Source organism: Podarcis gaigeae (assembly GCF_964106915.1).
Source record: "Podarcis gaigeae genome assembly, chromosome: 12".
Classification (NCBI taxonomy): domain Eukaryota; kingdom Metazoa; phylum Chordata; class Lepidosauria; order Squamata; family Lacertidae; genus Podarcis; species Podarcis gaigeae.
The window spans coordinates 9,447,852-9,468,493 of NC_139688.1; the positions used below are offsets into that span (position 1 = coordinate 9,447,852).

Consider the following 20,642-nt stretch of genomic DNA (forward strand, 5'->3'; position numbering starts at 1 on the left):
CAGAGTTGCACATACTTTATAGCAGCCCTCGGTAGCCATATTTTGGGGGGAAAACAATGGCTCATGTTGGCTGCTGCTGCTGGGAGTTGTAATCCAGAGCATCTAGAGGACACAGAAATGAAAAACTAGTGTTTGAATTGTGCTCCGAATTGAACCAGAAGCCAGCGTGGCTGTTTTAAAATGGGCAAGGTAAGTCTCCGTAACCCAGCAATCTAGCTGCAACATTCAGCAGCCTCAACTGTTTCTAGTAAAGGGCAGCCCTGTATATAATTCAATGTAGTAGCTTAAACGAGGTTACCAAAACATGTCCTCAAAAAGAACACACTAGAGTTGGAAAGGGTTTGGGAAAGCGCAAACGCAATGATAAAGGGAATGCAGCGATTCCCTGGTAAGAAAAAGTTGCAGCATTTAGGACTTCTTAGTTGGGACGCAGGTGGCGCTGTGGGTTAAACCAGAGGCTAGGACTTGCCAATCAGAAGGTTGGCGGTTCAAATCCCCGTGACGGGGTGAGCTCCCGTTGCTTGGTCCCTGCTCCTGCCAACCTAGCAGTTCGAAAGCACGTCAAAGTGCAAGTAGATAAATAGGTACCGCTGCAGCGGGAAGGTTTCTGTGCACTGCTCTGGTTCGCCAGAAGCAGCTTAGTCATGCTGGCCACATGACCCGGAAGCTGTACGCAGGCTCCCTCAGCCAATAAAGCGAGATGAGCGCCGCAACCCCAGAGTCGGTCACAACTGGACCTAATGGTCAGGGGCCCCTTTACCTTAGTTTAGAGCAGGGTTTCCCAAACTTGGGTCTCCAGCTGTTTTGGGACTACAATTCCCATTATCCCTGACCACTGTTCCTGTTATCTAGAGATGATGGGAGTTGTAGTCCCCAAACAGCTGGAGACCAAAGTTTGGGAAACCCTGGTTTAGAGTGAAGGCAAGTTTATAAACTAGGACTTGCCGATCAGAAGGTCGGCGGTTCGAATCCCTGTGACGGGGTGATCTCCCGTTGCTCGGTCCCTGCTCCTGCCAACCTAGCAGTTTGGAAGCACGTCAAAGTGCAAGTAGATAAATAGGTACCACTCTGGAGGGAAGGTAAACGGCATTTCCGTGCGCTGCTCTGGTTCGCCAGAAGCGGCTTCATCATGCTGGCCACATGACCCGGAAGCTGTACACCAGCTCCCTCGGCCAACAAAGTGAGATGAGCGCCGCAACCCCAGAGTCGGCCACCACTGGGCCTAGTGGTCAGGGATCCCTTTACCTTTACCTTAAGTTTATAAAATTATGTATGCCATGGGAGAAATGGATACAAAAATGTTTCCTCCCTTTTTGGGATTCGTGGACACCCAGTGAAGCGGAATACTGGGAGATTCAGGACAGATAAAATAAAAGACTTGACTCACTAAGAACTTTGCTCCTACAGGAGGCAGTGTTGGCTCACAGCTTGGATGGTTTCAAAAGAACTGGACACCTCTACTGAGGATAAGGCTATCCGTGCCTACTAGTCATGATGGCTATGTTCTGTTTCCACCGTTAATAATAATAATAAAATAACTTTTATTTATACCCTGCCCTCCCCAGCCAAGACCAGGCTCAGGGCGGCTAGCACCAAATATAAAAACAATTTATTGAAATACAGCTTTAAAAACAAGATTAAAGTACAACATTAAAATGCTTCAGATCAAAAACTTTTTTTGGAATAAAAATGTCAAGTCTTCACCAAGGCTAACTATTCAGACTGGTCCTACATGGGCCAGAAAAAAGCCAGGGAAGTCCCCAAATAGGAGTTCCAACACAGAAGGAGAAAGGAAAAAAGAAAGAGGGGGAGGGAATCAAGTTGATTCCAGGCCAAAGGCCAGGCAGAACAACTCTGTCTTGCAGGCCCTGCGGAAAGAAATCAGATCCTGCAGGGCCCTGGTCTCCTGAGACAGAGCGTTCCACCAGGCCGGAGCCATCACTGAAAAGGCCCTGGCTCTGGTTGAGGCTAATCTGACTTCCTTAGGGCCCAGGACCTCTAGGGTGTTGCTATTTATGGACCTTAGGGTCCTCCGAGGGGCATACCGGGAGAGGCGGTCCCATAGGTATGAGGGAATGAAACAGAGTGCTTCTGAAACCACCTTTTGCTAGCAATAACAGCTGCGGAGTGTGGTTCGTGTTCGAATCCTGATTGCAGGCTTCCCATAGGCATCTGACTGGCCACAGGATGCTTGAACTAGATGGCCGACTGGCCTGATCTTGCAGGGCTGTTGTTATAACAAGCGAACATTTTGTCATATAGCAAATATTGGCCGATCTCTTATTACACAGGACTTAATCATTTGGCTGTTTCGTCTTGCTTCTCTTGGGGTAAGGCCAGGCCTAGTTGGGTGTAGCCTGCATGCTCATACAACATGCTCAGAAAGGCATAAAAGTTGACTACAATAGCCGAGAGGTACGCATTCTTGAATATATCAGGAGCAGCCTCGACCTTATTGGAGGATGAGAGCCCTTTCTTCCTAATATAGTCATTTGTTTTAAAACCTCAGCTGCTGTGAAGCTCTTCCATAACTATCCAGAGGTTGGTTCCATCCTCAGCCTGGGGGAGTAGGTTTTGCACCCAGCCCTGAAAGGGGGGCTGCAGTGTGGGGATGGAGGGGGAAAACATAAATTCAGTTTGCGTTTAAAGGCAAACAGACTTAATGTGCGCTTTCCAAAACAGCATGCAAAGAGAAAGACAGCCATCTTTCGAGATTTATCCAAAATCTGGCGGTGCAGTTCTCCGGCTGAGCAGTGTGTAGAAAAATGTGTATGCTAAAGAATAAAGCAAGCATAGAATGCAGGTATTAGTAGCGATATACAAAAATACATATAGATGGAAACGGCTATGTATAGTGAATACTTATCTCCTTTTAAAAAAAATTCACCTATGATTCTTTTCTTTTACTTCTTTATTTTTTTCTTTGTTTCTCTCCCCCCCCCCCCCCCGATATCTTTCATTTCACTCCTTTATTGTGAATAGCATTTTATAGAGGTATAAATAACTGTAAATATGAAAAGAGACAAAATATTCTCTATTTTTTTCCCCTTGGTTATATGTATTTTCTTTTTCTTTTGTATTTTCTTTTGTTGTAAATCTGTATGTTTTCTAATTTGTACTTAAAAAAAATAAAAAATTTAAAAAATACAAAAATACATTATAGCAGGGGAAGTTGCAGAACTGCATATATTAGGCAAACTTGCATGTTAGGAGAAATGTGAAGTTAAAGGGTGAGGAATTTTCAGGCAAAGTTTTTTAAAAAATAAACCACAAAGTAGTAGTAGTAGTAGTAGGAGTAGGAGTAGTATCAGACCAACCACCAGTGGCGTAGCGTGGGTTGTCAGCACCCGGGGCAAGGCAAGTAATTTGCACCCCCTAACCCGTGGATTTGCGCCCCCTAGCCCTAACCCCCAGATGTTGCACCCGGAGCGGCCGGCCCCCCTGCACCCCCCACGCTACGCCACTGCCAACCACTGACCCATAACGGTGCTAGATATGATTTAAAAGCCAACACAACGATTTCCCAAAGCTATTATAATCGGGGGCAGGGGGAAGCCTATAGTTCTCCCAATGCTGTTAGACTGTGACTTCTATCAGCCGCTTCCACCGTGGCCACAAGTCAGGAATGATGGGAGCTGTAGCCCAGCAACATCCTTAGGCCCAGAGGGTGTCCTCTCCTCTTGCAGTCCAAAACATCTGGGACAGAAACGGGGCTAAAGTGAGAAGCTGCCATCTTTTATTATATGATAAAGGCTTTTGGAGGGGGATAAGGCCATGCAGTCAGAATTCCCTTATTGCTGTTAATGAAATACAGTGGCACCTCGGGTTACAGACGCTTCAGGTTACAGACTCTGCTAACCCAGAAATAGTACCCCAGGTTAAGAACTTTGCTTCAGGCTGAGAACTGAAATTGTGTTAGCCCCATTAGCTAAAGTGATACGTCAGGTTAAGAATAGTTTCAGGTTAGGAACGGATCTCCAGAATGAATTAAGTTCTTAACCCGAGGTACCACTGTACACAGTGGCGTAGAGTGGGTTGCCAGCACCCGGGGCAAGGCAAGTAATTTGCGCCCCCTAACCCGTGGATTTGCGCCCCTTAACCCGTGGATTTGCGCCCCCTAACCCTAACCCCCAGATTTTGCGCCCGGTGCGGCCGGGCCCCCCTGCACCCCCCACGCTACACCACTGACTGTACACGTTCTACCGTCTCCATCCTAACACTCACCTTTCAGGCACAACTTTAAAAAATTAAGTAATTTTTAAATGGGTGGGGGTTTTTCTTTCTTTTTTGTTTCCTCCACCCAACACACACTGCAGTAGAAAGTCTTCTAATAGGTGGGTTGTCCTTGTTTTGCTTTTCTGGCAATGCTCCGAAATTTCATTATTGGCCCTTATTTCCTGCTTCGCTCCTGCATACTGGGTCTCTCTCTCTCTCTCTCTCCCTCCCCCCTCCCCCCATGTGTTCGATTCTGATCCTTCCTCGGTTTTTCTATACACAGAAATGCGCCTATTTTTAGCAGCCGTCACTCAGCTCAGTGACATTGCCCTTGGCCTTTAAGCAACAGCCACATCATAAGGAGGGGAGGGGGGAAAAGCTTTTTGCAGTGTGCAAATCTGCTGAGAAGGCACTAAGAGAGGCGACCCTCCAACAAACCCGTATGAATTGATGAGATGAAAGCGAGATTGCTACTCCCGTGGGGAAGGCTGAAGATCAACCAGAGGTCAAGGAGAAGCTCAGAGGTTTCTTTATCTCTCAGGGATATTGTCCCATCATCCAGAAAATTTGTTGTTGTTGTTTAGTCCTTTAGTCATGTCCGACTCTTCGTGACTCCATGGACCAGAGCACGCCAGGCACTCCTGTCTTCCACTGACTCCCGCAGTTTGGTCAAAATCATGCTGGTAGCTTCAAGAACACTGTCCGACCATCTTGTCCTCTGTCGTCCCCTTCTCCTTGTGCCCTCCATCTTTCCCAACATCAGGGTCTTTTCCAGGGAGTCTTCTCTTCTCATGAGGTGGCCAAGGTATTGGAGCCTCAGCTTCAGGATCTGTCCTTCCAGTGAGCACTCAGGGCTGATTTCCTTCAGAATGGAGAGGTTTGATCTTCTTGCAGTCCATGGGACTCTCAAGAGTCTCCTCCAGCACCATAATTCAAAAGCATCAAATCTTCGGCGATCAGCCTTCTTTATGATCCAGCTCTCACTTCCATACATCACTACTGGGAAAACCATGGCTTTAACTATACGGACCTTGGTTGGCAAGGTGATCCAGAAAATAGCCTCCTTTATTTAGATCCGTGGAGTTGGGGGGGGGGGCTACTATATGACCTTCCAGGTGCAGCTGCAACTCCAAACACCACCATCGCTGACCATTGGTGATGCTGGCTGGGGCTAATGGGAGTTTGGGGTGGGGCCCACAGGTTAGCCACCTGGATTTAGGTTTCCAAGCTCCCCTAGCTTCAGAGTTGTCAGCCTGTGGCTTAAAAAATATCTGGTCTGTGGACAGAACCAATGGAGAAGTCAGAACAGAGACTCCTTTCTCTTCGGCATTGGATGTTTCTGTTGGGAGCAAGCCAGCAACAAACCACAGAATAAGCGAAGCGAACTCTTTATTAGAAGAAACAGGATTTCTACACAGGTGTGCCAGGTCTAATGAGCACAACAACTCTTCTTGGTAGATCGTTGCCCCATGAAGAAGTTGTGGAGACTGAAGGTCCCGACCTCCCTAAGTCTCCTCATCTTGTGAGTCTTTCCCAAGCAATCTGAGACTACGTCTGCCTTTGTTCCTACCACTTCATACCTCTCCTGGTCCTGGGAGGTGAGGAGGGAAGGGATTTTGTTGCAGCAGGAGGGGGAACACCCTTGCTTCTCCTGCAGCCTGAGTCATCTTTGCCTTTTGGCCTTCCTCCTCTCCTGCTTCTGATTCTGAACTTCTCTCTGCCACAGACTCTCCCCGCTCACTAAGGCCTGTTTCCTCTTCATCTTCTGGCACCACCTCCTCCCAGTCTGCTCTCAATGACCTCTCGTTGTCCCACCGCCCCTCCCTGGGCTCTGAGTCTTCTTCCCTTGGGGGTTACCCAGTTGCCTCCTACCATTCCTCTGTGTCCAGCTAGTCCATTACAGCTGCCACACCCACCCCCTTGGGTCCCTCCAGCTCAGTATTTTTGGCATCCTGGGGACTGAACAGAACATTCTGCCTGCAAACAGATGCTCTACTACCAAACAGTGGCAACCAGGAGATCGTGCAGTTGTTTAGAGTATGGTGCCGACAACACCAAGGTTGCAGGTTCGATCCCTGTATGGGACAGCTGCATTTTCCTGCCTTTCAAGGGGTTGGACTAGAAGATGATCCTTAGGATCCCTTCCTATCCTAAAATTTTATGCTTCTATAAGTACAAGATGTGCGAGGGTTACAACTGGCGCCGGACCTTTACTAGGGCACGGACATTGGCAGAGTTGCTGCCGCTGCCGCTGCTCTCTTCCTTGAAAATAAAAAGTGCCAACGTTCAGGATAAAAGCACACACAAATTAAATACAGTCTTCATTCATAACAGCCGGTGTGCATTATGCATTTGGGGGCTGTGGGGTTAGGTGGTGTTAGGAAAGGCCTGCGAGAAATGAATGGGAAAATAACCTGGCAGGCTAACAGAGCAGTCGGCCTGAAGGGCTCGGCATTACAGAGAATAATTGGTGCAGGAAACTTCCTTGGCAGAGATTGTGCTCAGTGTTGGCTCCCGTTTTGGAAGCCTTGCCCTGCGAGCCGATGGCTGAGCAAAACCCCATCAAGGGAGAATTCAAGGGCTCTGCTCCGAACACTGAGGTGGGGCTTTATAGAGTGTGTTTTACTGTTTCATTAAGCACAGAGCAGGGTGGGAAGCAAAACAAAAAATCCCAGAGTCCATCAGCTCCTTGCAGGATTCATTGGGCTGCGAATGGAGATGGAGCCCTCTTGTTTAACAAGCCTGTAAATGTCCCCTTCAATGGAAACCAGGAGGCCCAGCGACAAGGTCAGGCGTCCCGCTTGCCAAAAGCCGCTTGCTCTTTTTGTGTGAGCGGAATAACAGGGCAGGCATTGTTCACTGCGGAAAGAGTGGCTGCCACCGCCAGCGCCTTAAGCCCACAAACTGAAGGTTGCTAAGTTCAAATCCCGAGCGCATTCCAAAAACTTTAAGGGTTATCCGAGGAGGGAAAATACCATCTAGAGCAGCTTCTTCTTCTTCATGTAGTCAGTGATCCTAAGAGCATGGGGCACAGGGGAGAAGAGTAATCTGGTCCTGTTCACTTGCACGCTCCAGCATGGAGACTGATGTGCACACAGGCAGTGTCTCAGAATAATGTGCCCTGGAAAATGCTACCAGCCACTGCTTCATATTTTACTTAGTAGTTCTATTGGGGCAGTTGCCTCATGTGACGAGGTGGGGGATCTTCAGGCCTTTGTTGCTGGACTACAATTCCCATCATCTCTGGTCACCAACCATGCTGATGTGGGTAGCGTCCGGGAGAGCCACAGGCTCCCTCATCACTGCTCTTGGTGATGGATGACACATTATAAAACAAACATTAAACATATCGGCGTGCGAGCAAAATACAAACAATTCAAAATACCGTATTTTTCAATCTATAAGACTCATTTTTTCCCTCCTAAAAAGTAAGGGGAAATGTATGCGTGTGTCTTATGGAGCGAATGCAGGCTGCGCAGCTATCCCAGAAGCCAGAACAGCAAGAGGGATTGCTGCTTTCACTGCGCAGCGATCCCTCTTGCTGTTCTGGCTTCTGAGATGCAGAATATTTTTTTTCTTGTTTTCCTCCTCCAAAAACTAGGTGCATCTTGTGGTCTGGTGCGTCTTATAGAGCGAAAAATATGGTGGCCCAGTCAGCCCATGAGTAAAAAGCAAACATGCACACAACTTGCAAGATCCGCTCCGCTGCGTTGGCATTTCTCAAACCGTTTCACCTTCCAGTTTTGGCAACTGGCCCAAAGGATAAAATTGTGGACAATCCAGCACATTTCCGGTTGGGAGGCAAGCGGAACTAGCATGCTACACACAAACAATCGTGCGAGCAGATTAAGCAATGTGAGTGCCAGGGTGCGACTATGCATACATACGGTGGTTTCTTTCCACTTCTCCTTTTCCATACTGAAGATTCTTGAATACGAGGTCTATTTATTTTATTACGATGAATTGCACCTGTCCTCTAGAGTTCAGGGTCCCATGTTATCTCCCCATTTTTATCCTCAAGAAAATGCGGTGAGGCAAGTTAGATGGAGGGCACCTCCAGCCTGGAAGGGTCAGTCTCTTTCTGCAGGTGTATTCTGCAGCCTGCTCTCAGTGGATGGCCATTCAGATCTCCCCCAGATAACCTATTTATTCAGCATTTTTCCTGATTTGTTTCCACCAAGAGACAGTTCAGCTATGTCCGGTGGGTTGTTGTTTTTAGCATTTGTCCTGATTTGTTTGCAGGAAGGTTATGTGACGACGAGCCTTCATCTGGATTTGTCTGTAGGCTGTTTTACACGTCTTGCTATTTTCCACCCGCCCTACACTTTTCAATGTGTTTCCGTGTTATTTTCCAAACCTCAAAATGTTGTTGGTTTTTAAAAATGTGAATCTGCTGTGCTAGGATGAGAGAGAGAGAGCTTTAACTATGCATACCTAAAATTCAAGACGTGCTCGGCTCCCTCTTGAAAAATGCAGTCTGGAGGCCCCCAAAGACTCTCCGACTACCTGAAGGTGAATCCAACTATTTCTATAACTAATAGAGAGGAAAAAAACATTTGAGACTGAGGGAAACAGGGAGAAAGAACCAAGAAAACAGTATTTGCTATCCAGCCAGTGATAACTCAAAACCAGTGGTAACTGGTCCTCTCTGCCAGACTAGCTGGTCTTTCCAGCTATGCTGGTGTGACATAAACAATCACAAGTCTTGAAACAAATGAAAGCAGGACAGATCAGGTTTGGTTACCTGGGACTCTTGCAGCCCAGCAATGATTACAAGGCTCTTTCTTAAGGAACGTTCATACTTCTATTGTGTTTGTATTGTTATAGGGTTTTTTTGGGGGGGGGGCTCCCCTAAATCCTAGAAATTAATAAATGGTAGGATTTTGATTATTTGGGATGTGAAGAGAGAAATACAAGCTGCAGAGCCAATACTACTACTACTACTACTACTACAACAACAACAACAAAAACCCCACAAAACCCTGACCTGGCCAATCTAGGCCCATTAAGGAACAATTTAGGGCCATTTGCAAGAACATTTGCAAGAACAGGGGTATTTAAGGCAGAGCAGGTTGCCTTGTGGTGGCGCTGTGGGTTAAACCACAGAGCCTAGGACTTGCCAATCAGAAGGTCAGCGGTTCGAATCCCCGTGACGGGGTGAGCTCCCGTTGCTCAGTCCCTGCTCCTGCCAACCTAGCAGTTCGAAAGCACGTCAAAGTGCAAGTAGATAAATAGGTACTGCTCTGGCGGAAAGGTAAACGGCGTTTCCGTGCGCTGCTCTGGTTCGCCAGAAGTGGCTTAGTCATGCTGGCCACATGACCCGGAAGCTGTACGCCGGCTCCCTCGGCCAGTAAAGCGAGATGAGCGCCGCAACTCCAGAATCGGCCACGACTGGACCTAATGGTCAGGGTCCCTTTACCAGGTTGCCTTGATAGCTGACCTAGCAGGAGCAAGCCCACTTTAGTCTAGCCGGGTCTACTCTGAATTTTATGAAGTCCCCCCCCGAAGTGGAACCAGACACAAAATGGTCACTTAGGGTGGGGAGGCAGAGCAAGATGCAAAAAACAACGGCTCAGTGGATTGACTGGGATATCCGTTTTGTTTATTATTTTTATCTGTTTATTTGGTTTGGGGGTTTTACAACTGCCATCGTTTACACTCTTCTACACCCGTAGGAATCTGCTTGTCCACTGTGAGAACAGGATGCTAATCCAACAGGGCTCCTTTTATATCGAGACTGGGGTAGTAGGCAGCATACCTGTATTTTTTAAAAATACACTGGAATACTCTACCTGTGCAGGTATACCTTGCCCCATGAAATGTGCCACCTTCCTCACTGTTCCTCACATTATTATTTTTTCATTTTAGCTTTTAAAAAAAAATTAAATATTTTCTTGATATACACAAGTGTGTGCAATGTCTCCCTCTCGTATTCCCCCCTCCCCGTGTTACATTTTTACAAATCAGTTTCATTCGTTGAGACATTGTTAATTACCTTTTCAATCCAGAAGGCTTTTAGTTTATGAGGCAGGCAATGACTTAATGATCTTTTTAAACTGCTGGGTTTTTTTTTTGTAATAGTTTTAGATTTTTTATGAAAAGGGTGAGTATTGCAATATATCAATATATTTATATACAGTATAAACACACACATTGGCGTTATTACAGTTCAAGGATCCAAACATAAAACCCTAAAGTTGGCCAGGAATCTGCCCAAAATACGTGGGCAAAGACAATACAAATATTTTACGGGTGAGGAAAAAGTGAGGCATAAGTGAGACATTACCGCAAGGCACGCCAAGTCAGAGAATGTGTTGGTTTTTTTTGTGCTATTGTGAGTCAAAAATCCTTGCCTACCTACTGCGGATCACCCAAAGATACCAGTAGATCCAGATCTACTTCCTGTCTGCCCAGGTGCAGAGGGATTTATTTATTCAGATGATTTATATGCCACCATTCGTACTGGCTACAGGGTGCTTTGCAAGAAAAACCAGCAGGCAAGAATACATAAAATTCACAAGGATAGCACAGCCCATTTAGAAACGCACAACTATTCACTGAATGATAGTTACTAGTAGCAGCAGTTGCTCCTCCCCCATAAGCATCTCTTGACCAACCACATGAAGCGATAAAGAGATGAAACCAGACACACCTCAGTAGGGAGATATTTCCATATGTAAGGAGCCACCACTGAAAAGGCCCTTCTCTGGGCACTTACATCATCACCATTATTGGTTTATTATTGACTACTGTAATTCGCTCTATGCAGGGCTGCCCTTGAAGCTGTCCCAGAAACTCCAGCGGGTACAGAATGCTGCAGCGAGGCTCCTCACGGGGTCTCTGCCATGGGAGCATATTCACCCAGTGCTTTTCAAGCTGCACTGGCTCCCGGTGTAGTACAGGGTCAGATTTAAGGTGCTGCTTTTGACCTTTAAAGCCCTTCACGGCCTAGGACCCTCGTGCCTACGGGACCGCCTCTCCTGGTATGCCCCACGGAGAGCCTCAAGGTCCATAAATAACAACACCCTAGTGGTCCCAGGCCCTAAAGACGTTAGATTGGCTTCAACCAGAGCCAGGGCCTTTTCAACTCTGGCCCCGGCCTAGTGGAACGCTCTGCCTCATGAGACCAGGGCCCTGCAGGATCTGATTTCTTTCCGCAGGGCCTGTAAGACAGAGTTGTTCCGCCTGGCCTTTGGCTTGGAGCCAATTTGATTCCCTCCCTCTCTCTCTTTCCCCCCCCTTTCTTTTCCTTCTCCTCCTGCGATGAGGCTACATTTTAACATTTTAATGTTCCATTATTTTAATGTATTTTATTTTTGTTTTTAAGTTGTAACCATTCATCTTGTTTTTATTATTGCTTGTAAGCCGCTCTGAGCCCGGCCTTGGCTGGGGAGGGCGGGGTATAAATAAAAAATTATTATTATTATTATTATTATTGGTTACATATATTTGTTTGCTTACTACAAAAAAAAAAGTTTCAAAGTGACTTATAATAATTAAAAAACACCAAAATCTCAAAATACATTATTGATTATAAGAGCTCATCCTGCAATAACATACAAAGGATAAATGGATAAATAAAAACATATTCACCCAGCACCTAGAGGTTGACTGTGATGGTGCCAGGCACATCTCACTGGGCAGAGCATTCCATAATCGGGAAGCCACCACCAAGGCCAGATCTCGTCTTGGCACCCTCTGCATTTTCCTCAAAGGGGGGGGGGATCATGTACCTCCTCCTACCTAGGGATCACCAGGAAAGCCTCTTTAATTTAAAGCAAGGGCAGGCTTTAAAGGTTATCTTACAGATATTTGGGTCCTGAGCTGTGACATGAATAATGTTATTATGTACAACACTTAAGAGAGTTTTCTGACTAAGCAGCCTATCCATTTATCTAAATAACTATAGTAGGTACAAAAATAAATAGGAATAAAAAGGTAAAGGTACCCCTGCCCGTACGGGCCAGTCTTGACAGACTCTGGGGTTGTGCGCCCATCTCACTCAAGAGGCCAGGGGCCAGCGCTGTCCGGAGACACTTCCGGGTCACGTGGCCAGCGTGACAAAGCTGCATCTGGCGAGCCAGAGCCGCACACGGAAACGCCGTTTACCTTCCCGCTGGTAAGCGGTCCCTATTTATCTACTTGCACCCGGAGGTGCTTTCGAACTGCTAGGTTGGCAGGCGCTGGGACCGAGCAGCGGGAGCGCACCCCGCCGCAGGGATTCGAACCGCCGACCTAGGCGCTGAGGGTTTACCAGCACGCTAAACATTACAATCTGGCCAGATCATACATACGGACAGTGGAGGTTTTCATCACTCCCTTAGACCTAATTTGCACTGTACATTTAAAGCTGTATCCTATCACCTTGTACAGTCTTGGCTTCCCCCAAAGAATCCTGGGAAATGTAGTTATTTGAGGGGAACAAGGCTCTCCTAAAAATTATCAGCACCCTTAACAAACTACATTTCTCAGAAGTCTTTGGGGGGGAAAGTCATGACTGTGTAAAGTACAATGATACTGCTTTAAGACTGGTCTTTTTGAGAAATGGCACAAGCCCTACTAGAGCCTTGTTTATTTCTATTTTAATTTAAAGAAATATTTATAAACAGCTGATATAAAATACCAAAGTAGCGTACAACAAAATATTGTGAGTGAAAATAATAATGTGTCAGAAAAACAATACAATAATCATCATTTTTTTAAACGGCTGGCTCATCTGAACAGGCCTCTTGGCATGAAGAGACACCTGAAAACTAGGCTTGTGCCAAACGCCAGACTTTTAATGGAAGTCTTGGCAGACGTTGTTCAAAGCTTTGCAAGTTATTTTCTGCACACAATGAAGTTTGCATGGAGAAAAGGAGATAGAAAACAGGGTTACAATTTAACAGGCTTCCCTTTTACAGAGTTTTTTTTTTTTAAAGGAGAAAAGCACTCTGTGCATGCTCAGAGACACCTTTGCCCAAGTGGCAGCATTTGAAATACTGAGCAAAAATCTTCCGAGCTACAGTTCCTAGCTTGGCAAATGCTTTGCATTCCTACCCAACCCAGCTCAACTCTTCCTTCTTCCCAGCAAAAGGCAACATGAAGCCAAGCCCTCCCCTGCTCATCTCAGTCCAGCAACCAAGTCCTGCCAAGGGACAAAGGCGGGAACGAAGCGTGACGGACACCCAAGCAAGCCAATGCCCGGCAAGATATCCATCCCCACCTCGCCCACTCACCAATCAGCGCCGCCCAGCCCCACAGGGGCGTGGTTCCTTCCCGGCTCGTTCGAGACGAGCGAAGACGAAGAATGCGCCTTCCGCCATCTTGGGTGCGGCGCCCATCGCCTCAGCCTCCTTTCCGCAGTCGTGGTACAACCCGGCGCCGGGCGGGAGAACGGGAGTAGGTGGGCCCGTTCGTGGAGTATATACATATATTTATATATATTAGAAGAAAAACCCACACACAACCCGAAGTCATGCCCTTGTTTCATACTATACTGTAAGCGACAACTCAAGCGGACGCCACGCTCAAGATGGCGTCGGCGTCCTCCCCACCTCGTGCGGGAGACGCGCGCCGTGCGGGGTGACGTCACCGCGCGCTTCTGGGCATGGGCAGGTGGGAAGAGCAGGCTAAGTTTGGCCCCTGTTAGGAGGAGGGAAGCGGGAGCAGGAGGCAGGCTGCTGTGCGTGGGAAAAGTCAAGGCAGGCTCCGGTCTCCTTCTTCTCCCTCCCCCCTTCTCTCCCCACTTCCCTGCCTTTGGGGGCCAGGCCTGCCAGCTTTCCCTTTTCCCTTTTTGCCTGTGCTGGGGGAAGCAGCTGCTGGTGCCATGGCTGCTGAAGACTCCAGCTCCCTGCCCTGGTCCATCAACAAGGATGATTACGAGCTGCAGGAGGTGATTGGTGAGTGGGGGCCGGGCACTTGGAGGGGGGGTGGGAAGGACGAGGAGGCCGGGGGGGGGGTACTGCTCCCTCCCTAGATCTCGCCAGCTAGGCCAAAATGCAAGGAAGAGGAGGGTGGATTTTGCATTTTCTAGGGGGGGGGGCTGCACTTTTGCACTGTGTGTGCGTGTGCCTAGGAGTTGCTCTCCTCCTTCTCCCTCTCTCTCTTGTGTGTTGGGACTCCCGTGTGCAGCATTTGATCCTGCCTTTCAGCTGGAGGAGAGGAGCACAAGGGGGTGTGCCTCTGCCTGGCATTTTCGCGTGTGCACTTGGGAGTGGGAAGGGCTGGCCTCTCCAGGTCCGTGTCAGGGCATCTGACACTTTCTCTGCTCCGCTCTTTCCCCTGAAATCTTGGGCCAAAGGGCCCAGATGGGTTTACAGTGACTGTTTTGTGTCGACAGGGTGGCCTCCCTTGTGAAACGGAGTCCTCTGCCCCCGGGGAGGAAACACTTCTGAGCCAAGCATTGTGGGCACCTTATATGTCGTGCTTGCGGAGTGGAAATTATATCTGTGATGTGTATGTGTATGTATGTATATGTATACACACACACACACGTGTGTGTGTGTGTATAAATATATGTATGGCACACCTTGACCCTTATCTTAAATGTCCTTTTCTGGCCACAAGTCTTGCTGAGGTCAAAGGGGTTGTGAATAGTGCTCTGGATTGCAGCCCGGAAAGAACCAAATTAATGTTGGGAATTGCATGTGTCATGTTCATGCAACGAAAAGGACAGAGTGGGCATTGTGTGCTTACGGGTGTGTGCAGGTTGTGTATATATGTGAGGATGTGTGTCTGGCAGCTCTTAGTGGTGACAGGCAAGCCTCTTTCTTGGAGCTGTGTGGGTGGTGCTGGTGCTTTGGAGGTGGGGGCCTTGCATGTGTTGCGCCTGCCGCACGTGTGCTTTGGTGCTGGCGGGTGACCCAGTTCCGGAAATAATAGTTTTCTGGATGCCTTTTTTTCATTCATCTGGAGGACCATGTGTGTCTCCCGGGAGCTCATGGTGTATGTCAGTTGCATCTGGGGAAAGCTTCAGTATTGGCATTCTTGCTTTTCAAAATATTGTAGAGCTTGCTAGGTGGGAGAGTCATGCTTTCTCATGCGAAGTTGGGGCTAAGGTCTTTGTGCATGCGTGAACATGTGTGCCCTGAGCTGCTTGGCTGTGGTAGATGTATGAGATTCTGTGGAATTTGGAGTGTGCTGAAGTGATTACTGTGGACCTGAGAGATCAGGGCTTAAATCCCTACTCAGCCTTGAAGCTCACTGGCCAACTTTGGGCCAGTCACCATCTCTTAGCCTAACCCACCTCACAGGGTTGTTGTGAATATAAAAGGGGGTGAGCAGAACCATATATGACTCCTTGAGTTCTTTGGTGGAAAGGTGGGATATGAACATAATAAATAAACAAACCTGTGCCTGATTTGGAGGTGAAGGAGCACTTGAGTCGAGTGTTCTCATGCATAATACAATTGTATGCACCCCATTTTGTACACACCTGGATCTTATTTTGCAGGCACACAGCTATAGTTACATGCTACCAGTTCAGTACGCCTACTCCTGCATGTGTGTATTCCTGTACAAAGCTATACAGATGATATCTGTTGGCGTTAGCGCTGTAGGGTTTCCTGGGATCTCTGTCTTCTCCAAAGGGAATGGTGTGTTGCGACTTTGTACTGGGTTGTAGGTATCTGCAGGCCTGCAGCTACTCTCCCTTGTTAATGATGCTCGAGGGATGAGGTGGTTTGAATACCTGTGGTTTGAAAGCTCTGGGGGTGTGGCTCTGCTATCATTTAAGGTTTTTGTAACTGGATCCTTGCTCCCTGTCAAACTTTCTCTTGCTAGAGCTGTGGAGATTCAGGGTGCACAATAGAATTTTCATTTTTTATATTTCCTCTTTGCATCTTTAGTTTGCTGTAACAGACGCTCTTGCATTTCAGTGCTCGGAGGTGCATCTGTAAAGCTCAGGAAGAGGTTAAAACTCTTGAGGAGGTGTTAGCTGCTGGAGATTTGGGGGTCTGTTGCATTGTGGAAGTCATTGTGGGCTTGCAAAGTAAGCATTTTAGTGTTGGTGCAGCCTTGCAAATTTATAATGTATTGCTGAAACAGTGTTTGTCGCCCTTCATCCTGACACCTACTCTTGTGTGGTGACTCTTCTTCCCCGCCTTGGGGTGCGGGTTCATTGGGAGGACATCAGTGTTTGTGACCTTGGAATGGATGGTGGGTCCATAGAGTTGGTGCCCAAAGCTTAAAGGAAGCCCTAGTCCCAAGTCCAAGGAAGTTTGCTATGTATTTGTGACACCTCTGTACTGCTCATCAACCAAGTCCTCTGGTTTTATCAGAATCAGCAAAGTCAGTCTAAAAAAGTGATTGGGCACAAAGCAATCTAAAATTTTTTATAAAAGCATCCTGAAGCCCAGCATGGATTAGTCCCAATGATCTGAAATGTCCCCTCCTCAAAACTATATAATTAAAAGTTATGGGATTTTTTTAAAAAACCAAAAACAGATGTTTAGTTGGCACTGGAAAGACCATAACAGAAGTATCGGATGAGCCTCTCTAAGAAAAATAATATGCAACTGGGGTGCCAACACTGTAAAAGGCCCACCTCCTGGTGACCTCTCACCTTGACTCATTTGGAAAGCTGGAGAAGCACCTCTGCTGAAGATCTATTCTTAAGGGCCAGAGAGGGATACCTGACTGGAAGTGATCCAAGCTAGTCACAAGCTGTTGAGGGCTTTAAGGGTGCTTTGAATTGGGCTTGGAAATCAAGGGTGTGGGTTTTCCAGAAAACTGTGAATGGTAAAATTCTCCTGTGAATTTTTATCAACATTTTCAGTTTGCATTGGAAAATGTTACAATGCCCACCAGAGTGGTCTGATTCAGCGTGTTCGTTCCACTTGCGTTGTTTTAAAAAGCCGAACTTTTCTGAAACTGCCCTGCTTGCCTACCATATTTTTTGCTCTATAAGACTCACCTTTTCCCTCCTAAAAAGTAAGGGGAAATGTGTGTGTGTCTTATGGAGTGAATGTAGGCTGCGCAGCTATCCCAGAAGCCAGAACAGCAAGAGCAATCGCTGCTTTCACTGCACAGCGATCCCTCTTGCTGTTCTGGCTTCTGAGATTCAGAATATTTTTTCCCTTGTTTTCCTCCTCCAAAAACTAGGTGCGTCTTGTGGTCTGGTGCATCTTATAGAGAGAAAAATACGGTAATTTTTAAATTTGCAGTTGGCATCTCTTCTTTGTTACAAACGAACATATAAGATGGAATTTTCCCCATGAGATTTTTCTGTCCCATATCCCTGACTGGAAGCCAGTGCAGGTCACGGAGCCTGGTATGATGTGATACCTGCCAGCCCCAATTACGATAACCCTGGTGCCCCACACTCTAGGCCTGTTGAAGTTTCCAGACCCATTTTCAAAGGCAGCCCCATGCATATCACTGTGCTGCTGTAATAACCCCACTAGGAGGTTACCAGAACCTCATTAACCGTTGTAAGGCTATCTCTGCCCAACTAAAGTTGCAGTTGGCCTGTCTGCCAAAGCTGATGAAAGTGACTGTGCTGAATCCCCAGTTGTCAAACCTCCTCCTTTGGATGGATGGAGCAGAATGCTAACCATGAAATGAGCAGATGAACCACCCACTAGTTCCGCTTCTTGAGATCAACTTGGCAAAGGCTGCACTAACAGCTCCTCTGCCTTGCCTAGGATTGAGGCTCCATTCACTGGCTGTCATTCATTCCATTTCCATGCCAAAGCTGTGGTTCAGAACACCCACCGAGTTACCTGGATTAGATGAAAAGGAGATATAGAGCTGGGTGTCACCCGCATATTGGTGACACACCAGCCCCCACCCTTCGGTGACCTCTCCCAGTGGTTTCATGTAGGTGTTAGGTAGCCCGGGGGATAAAATGGAGCCCTGTTGAACCCCTTGGCATAACTGAGATAGGTCAAGGCAATAATCCCCCAGAGTAATAATTTCTTGAGTCAACCATCCAAGTCAGAGCACCATCATTGCCATGTAGGGCCACTGGGCCCCAAACCAGGCAATCACAAATACTGTGATTGATGGTATCAAAAGCCACTGAGAGGTCCAAGAGAATCAACAGGCACTTTGGTGAGATCTCTGAGAAAGATGCAGCAGGGTGAAGTATGGGGATGGTAGCTGATTACAGGGCCAGAAGGGAATAGACAGGGTGATGGTGATGAATGGTGCTGCAAGAGGGTGCATGCAAAAATCCAGTAGAATGTGAAGGCGGGGGGGGGGGGGAGAGAGATGGGAAGTGAAGACAATGGAAGGCCCATGAGAGCAGTGTGTAGCAAGCACATTAGGCTTGTGAGCATGGGTAGGCAACATAGCGTTCTCCAGATATTGTTGGACTGCAACTCTTATAATTGCTGGCCATTGCTGGTTGAGGTTGATGGGAGTTGGAGTCTTTCAACATCTGGGGAGTATTCTGTTGACTATGCTTGTCCTAGAAGATGGCTTTCCAGGAAAGGCCAGGGATGGAACCATCCTCGTTGCGAGAGTCTTTATCCATGGTAGTGTTGGAGGGAAGTAATAGTGCCACTGTATTCTGCTCTGGTCAGACCTCACCTGGAGTACTGTGTCCAGTTCTGGGCACCACAGTTCAAGAAGGACACTGACAAACTGGAACGTGTCCAGAGGAGGGCAACCAAAATGGTCAAAGGCCTGGAAACGATGCCTTATGAGGAACGGCTAAGGGAGCTGGGCATGTTTAGCCTGGAGAAGAAGAGGTTAAGGGGTGATATGATAGCCATGTTCAAATATATAAAAGGATGTCACATAGAGGAGGGAGAAAGGTTGTTTTCTGCTGCTCCAGAGAAGCGGACACGGAGCAATGGATCCAAACTACAAGAAAGAAGATTCCACCTAAACATTAGGAAGAACTTCGTGACAGTAAGAGCTGTTCGGCAGTGGAATTTGCTGCCAAGGAGTGTGGTAGAGTCTCCTCCTTTGGAGGTCTTTAAGCAGAGGCTTGACAACCATATGTCAGGAGTGCTCTGATGGTGTTTCCTGCTTGGCAGGGGGTTGGACTCGATGGCCCTTGTGGTCTCTTCCAACTTTATGATTCTATGATTCTTTACATTTCTTGGAGGTATCTTGAGGACAGATGGGGCATTCCAAGCCCACCTATTGGTTTGTTGGACTATGGTAGCTGCTGTTATGCATCATAGCTGTGGAAGAATTGCCTCTTGGAAAATACTGGTGACACGGTCTCTCCTTTGAAGACTTCTGAATTCAGGGCTTAGCCTTCTGATATTGCTGGTTGGTTCCTCAGTAGGCTGTCCCATGGCACCCCCTTTGTCTCTTTCCCCTGCAAAATAGTGAGTGACTGCAAACTCTCTCCTGGCTGCCATGTTTATGTGATCAGTACCTTAGAGATAAGGAATTGTGTCACATTCAGTTGGGCTAGTAGTTTGACAAGATAACTGTCCCGTTTTCATCATTCAGAAAAAGCTCCGTGGCTGAGCGTTGGGGTGTCAGCCCTGGCAGGCTCTCATAAGCAAATGAGTCACTTAAAGGTCAAACTCCACCACTGCTATCGTTGCTCTGCTATCTGTCTGTCCTGTTCCTCAGGTGATGGTCTGGAGTTTGCATGTGTGCGCCTGCTGTCCAATCCATGCTGTTTATTTTTAGTGGAGGCAGCAGCAGGTGAATAGGGCTGGTGCCCTTTGTCTGGCTTCTATAGCAATCACAAGTAACATGACTCATTTAAGAGGCGGGGTGGGGTGGGGGGAGGAAGAGGAAAAAGAACCCATAGATTCAAATTTTAGAAGAAGGGGAAAGGGCACTTAAATGTTCCTTTTCCAGCAGCTTTCAAACGCCTTCATTCCCAGATCCGCGTTGGACAGCTGCACCATATCTGTGAGTTAGGTTGAGAAAACTTGGAGCCAGACAAGACAAGATACTGCTCTTCTGGAAATTGCTTTGGATCAAATGCTGTCCGTACTGTAATAGGGAAGTAGGAGCACAAACCTGCCAAAGAGGTCTGCTTCTGTTGAAGCATAGTCGGTCTCTGACATGAATGTTGCAGGCTTGCACAGACAGCTTCACAGTATGAAAAGGGACCAAGTCCCCTGGAGCCAGTGTCTGATGCAAAGATGCTGAGCTTTATGATGCCATCACTGCTTAGGAAAGGCGTACAGTGTGATGCCAATGCTCTGCTTCTCCACTGCCTTCAAGGGGGGTCAAATGAAGTGGAGCAGGAGGCAGGGAAACCCTGATTGGGATTGGATGGCTTGGCTGCTTCAGCTAAGTATTACTGAAGATGCCTCAGCTGGTGGCAGCTTGCATGTCCCATGTAATGTGTAGTTTGGTCGTAAGTGGTTGCTGCTAAGTTGGGTCCTATTTCCTTTGTTGTTGTTGTTGCTGTTGTTTAGTCATTTAGTCATGTCCGACTCTTCGTGACCCCATGGACCAGAGCACGCCAGGCACTCCTGTCTTCCACTGCCTCCCGCAATTTGGTCAAACTCATGCTGGTAGCT

The 20,642-nt window shown here is 47.4% G+C and overlaps 1 protein-coding gene across 1 annotated transcript in view; it reads left to right on the forward strand.

Moving 5' to 3' along the window:
• Positions 1-13,781: 13,781 nt before the first annotated feature.
• OXSR1 (oxidative stress responsive kinase 1) overlaps positions 13,782-20,642 on the forward strand; it is an 85,594-nt gene continuing 78,733 nt past the window's right edge. The window contains exon 1 of the mRNA XM_083704164.1: positions 13,782-14,096. Coding sequence (XP_083560290.1) covers positions 14,024-14,096 — 73 coding nt within the window. The 5' untranslated portion in view covers positions 13,782-14,023. The remainder of the gene's footprint in view (positions 14,097-20,642) is intronic.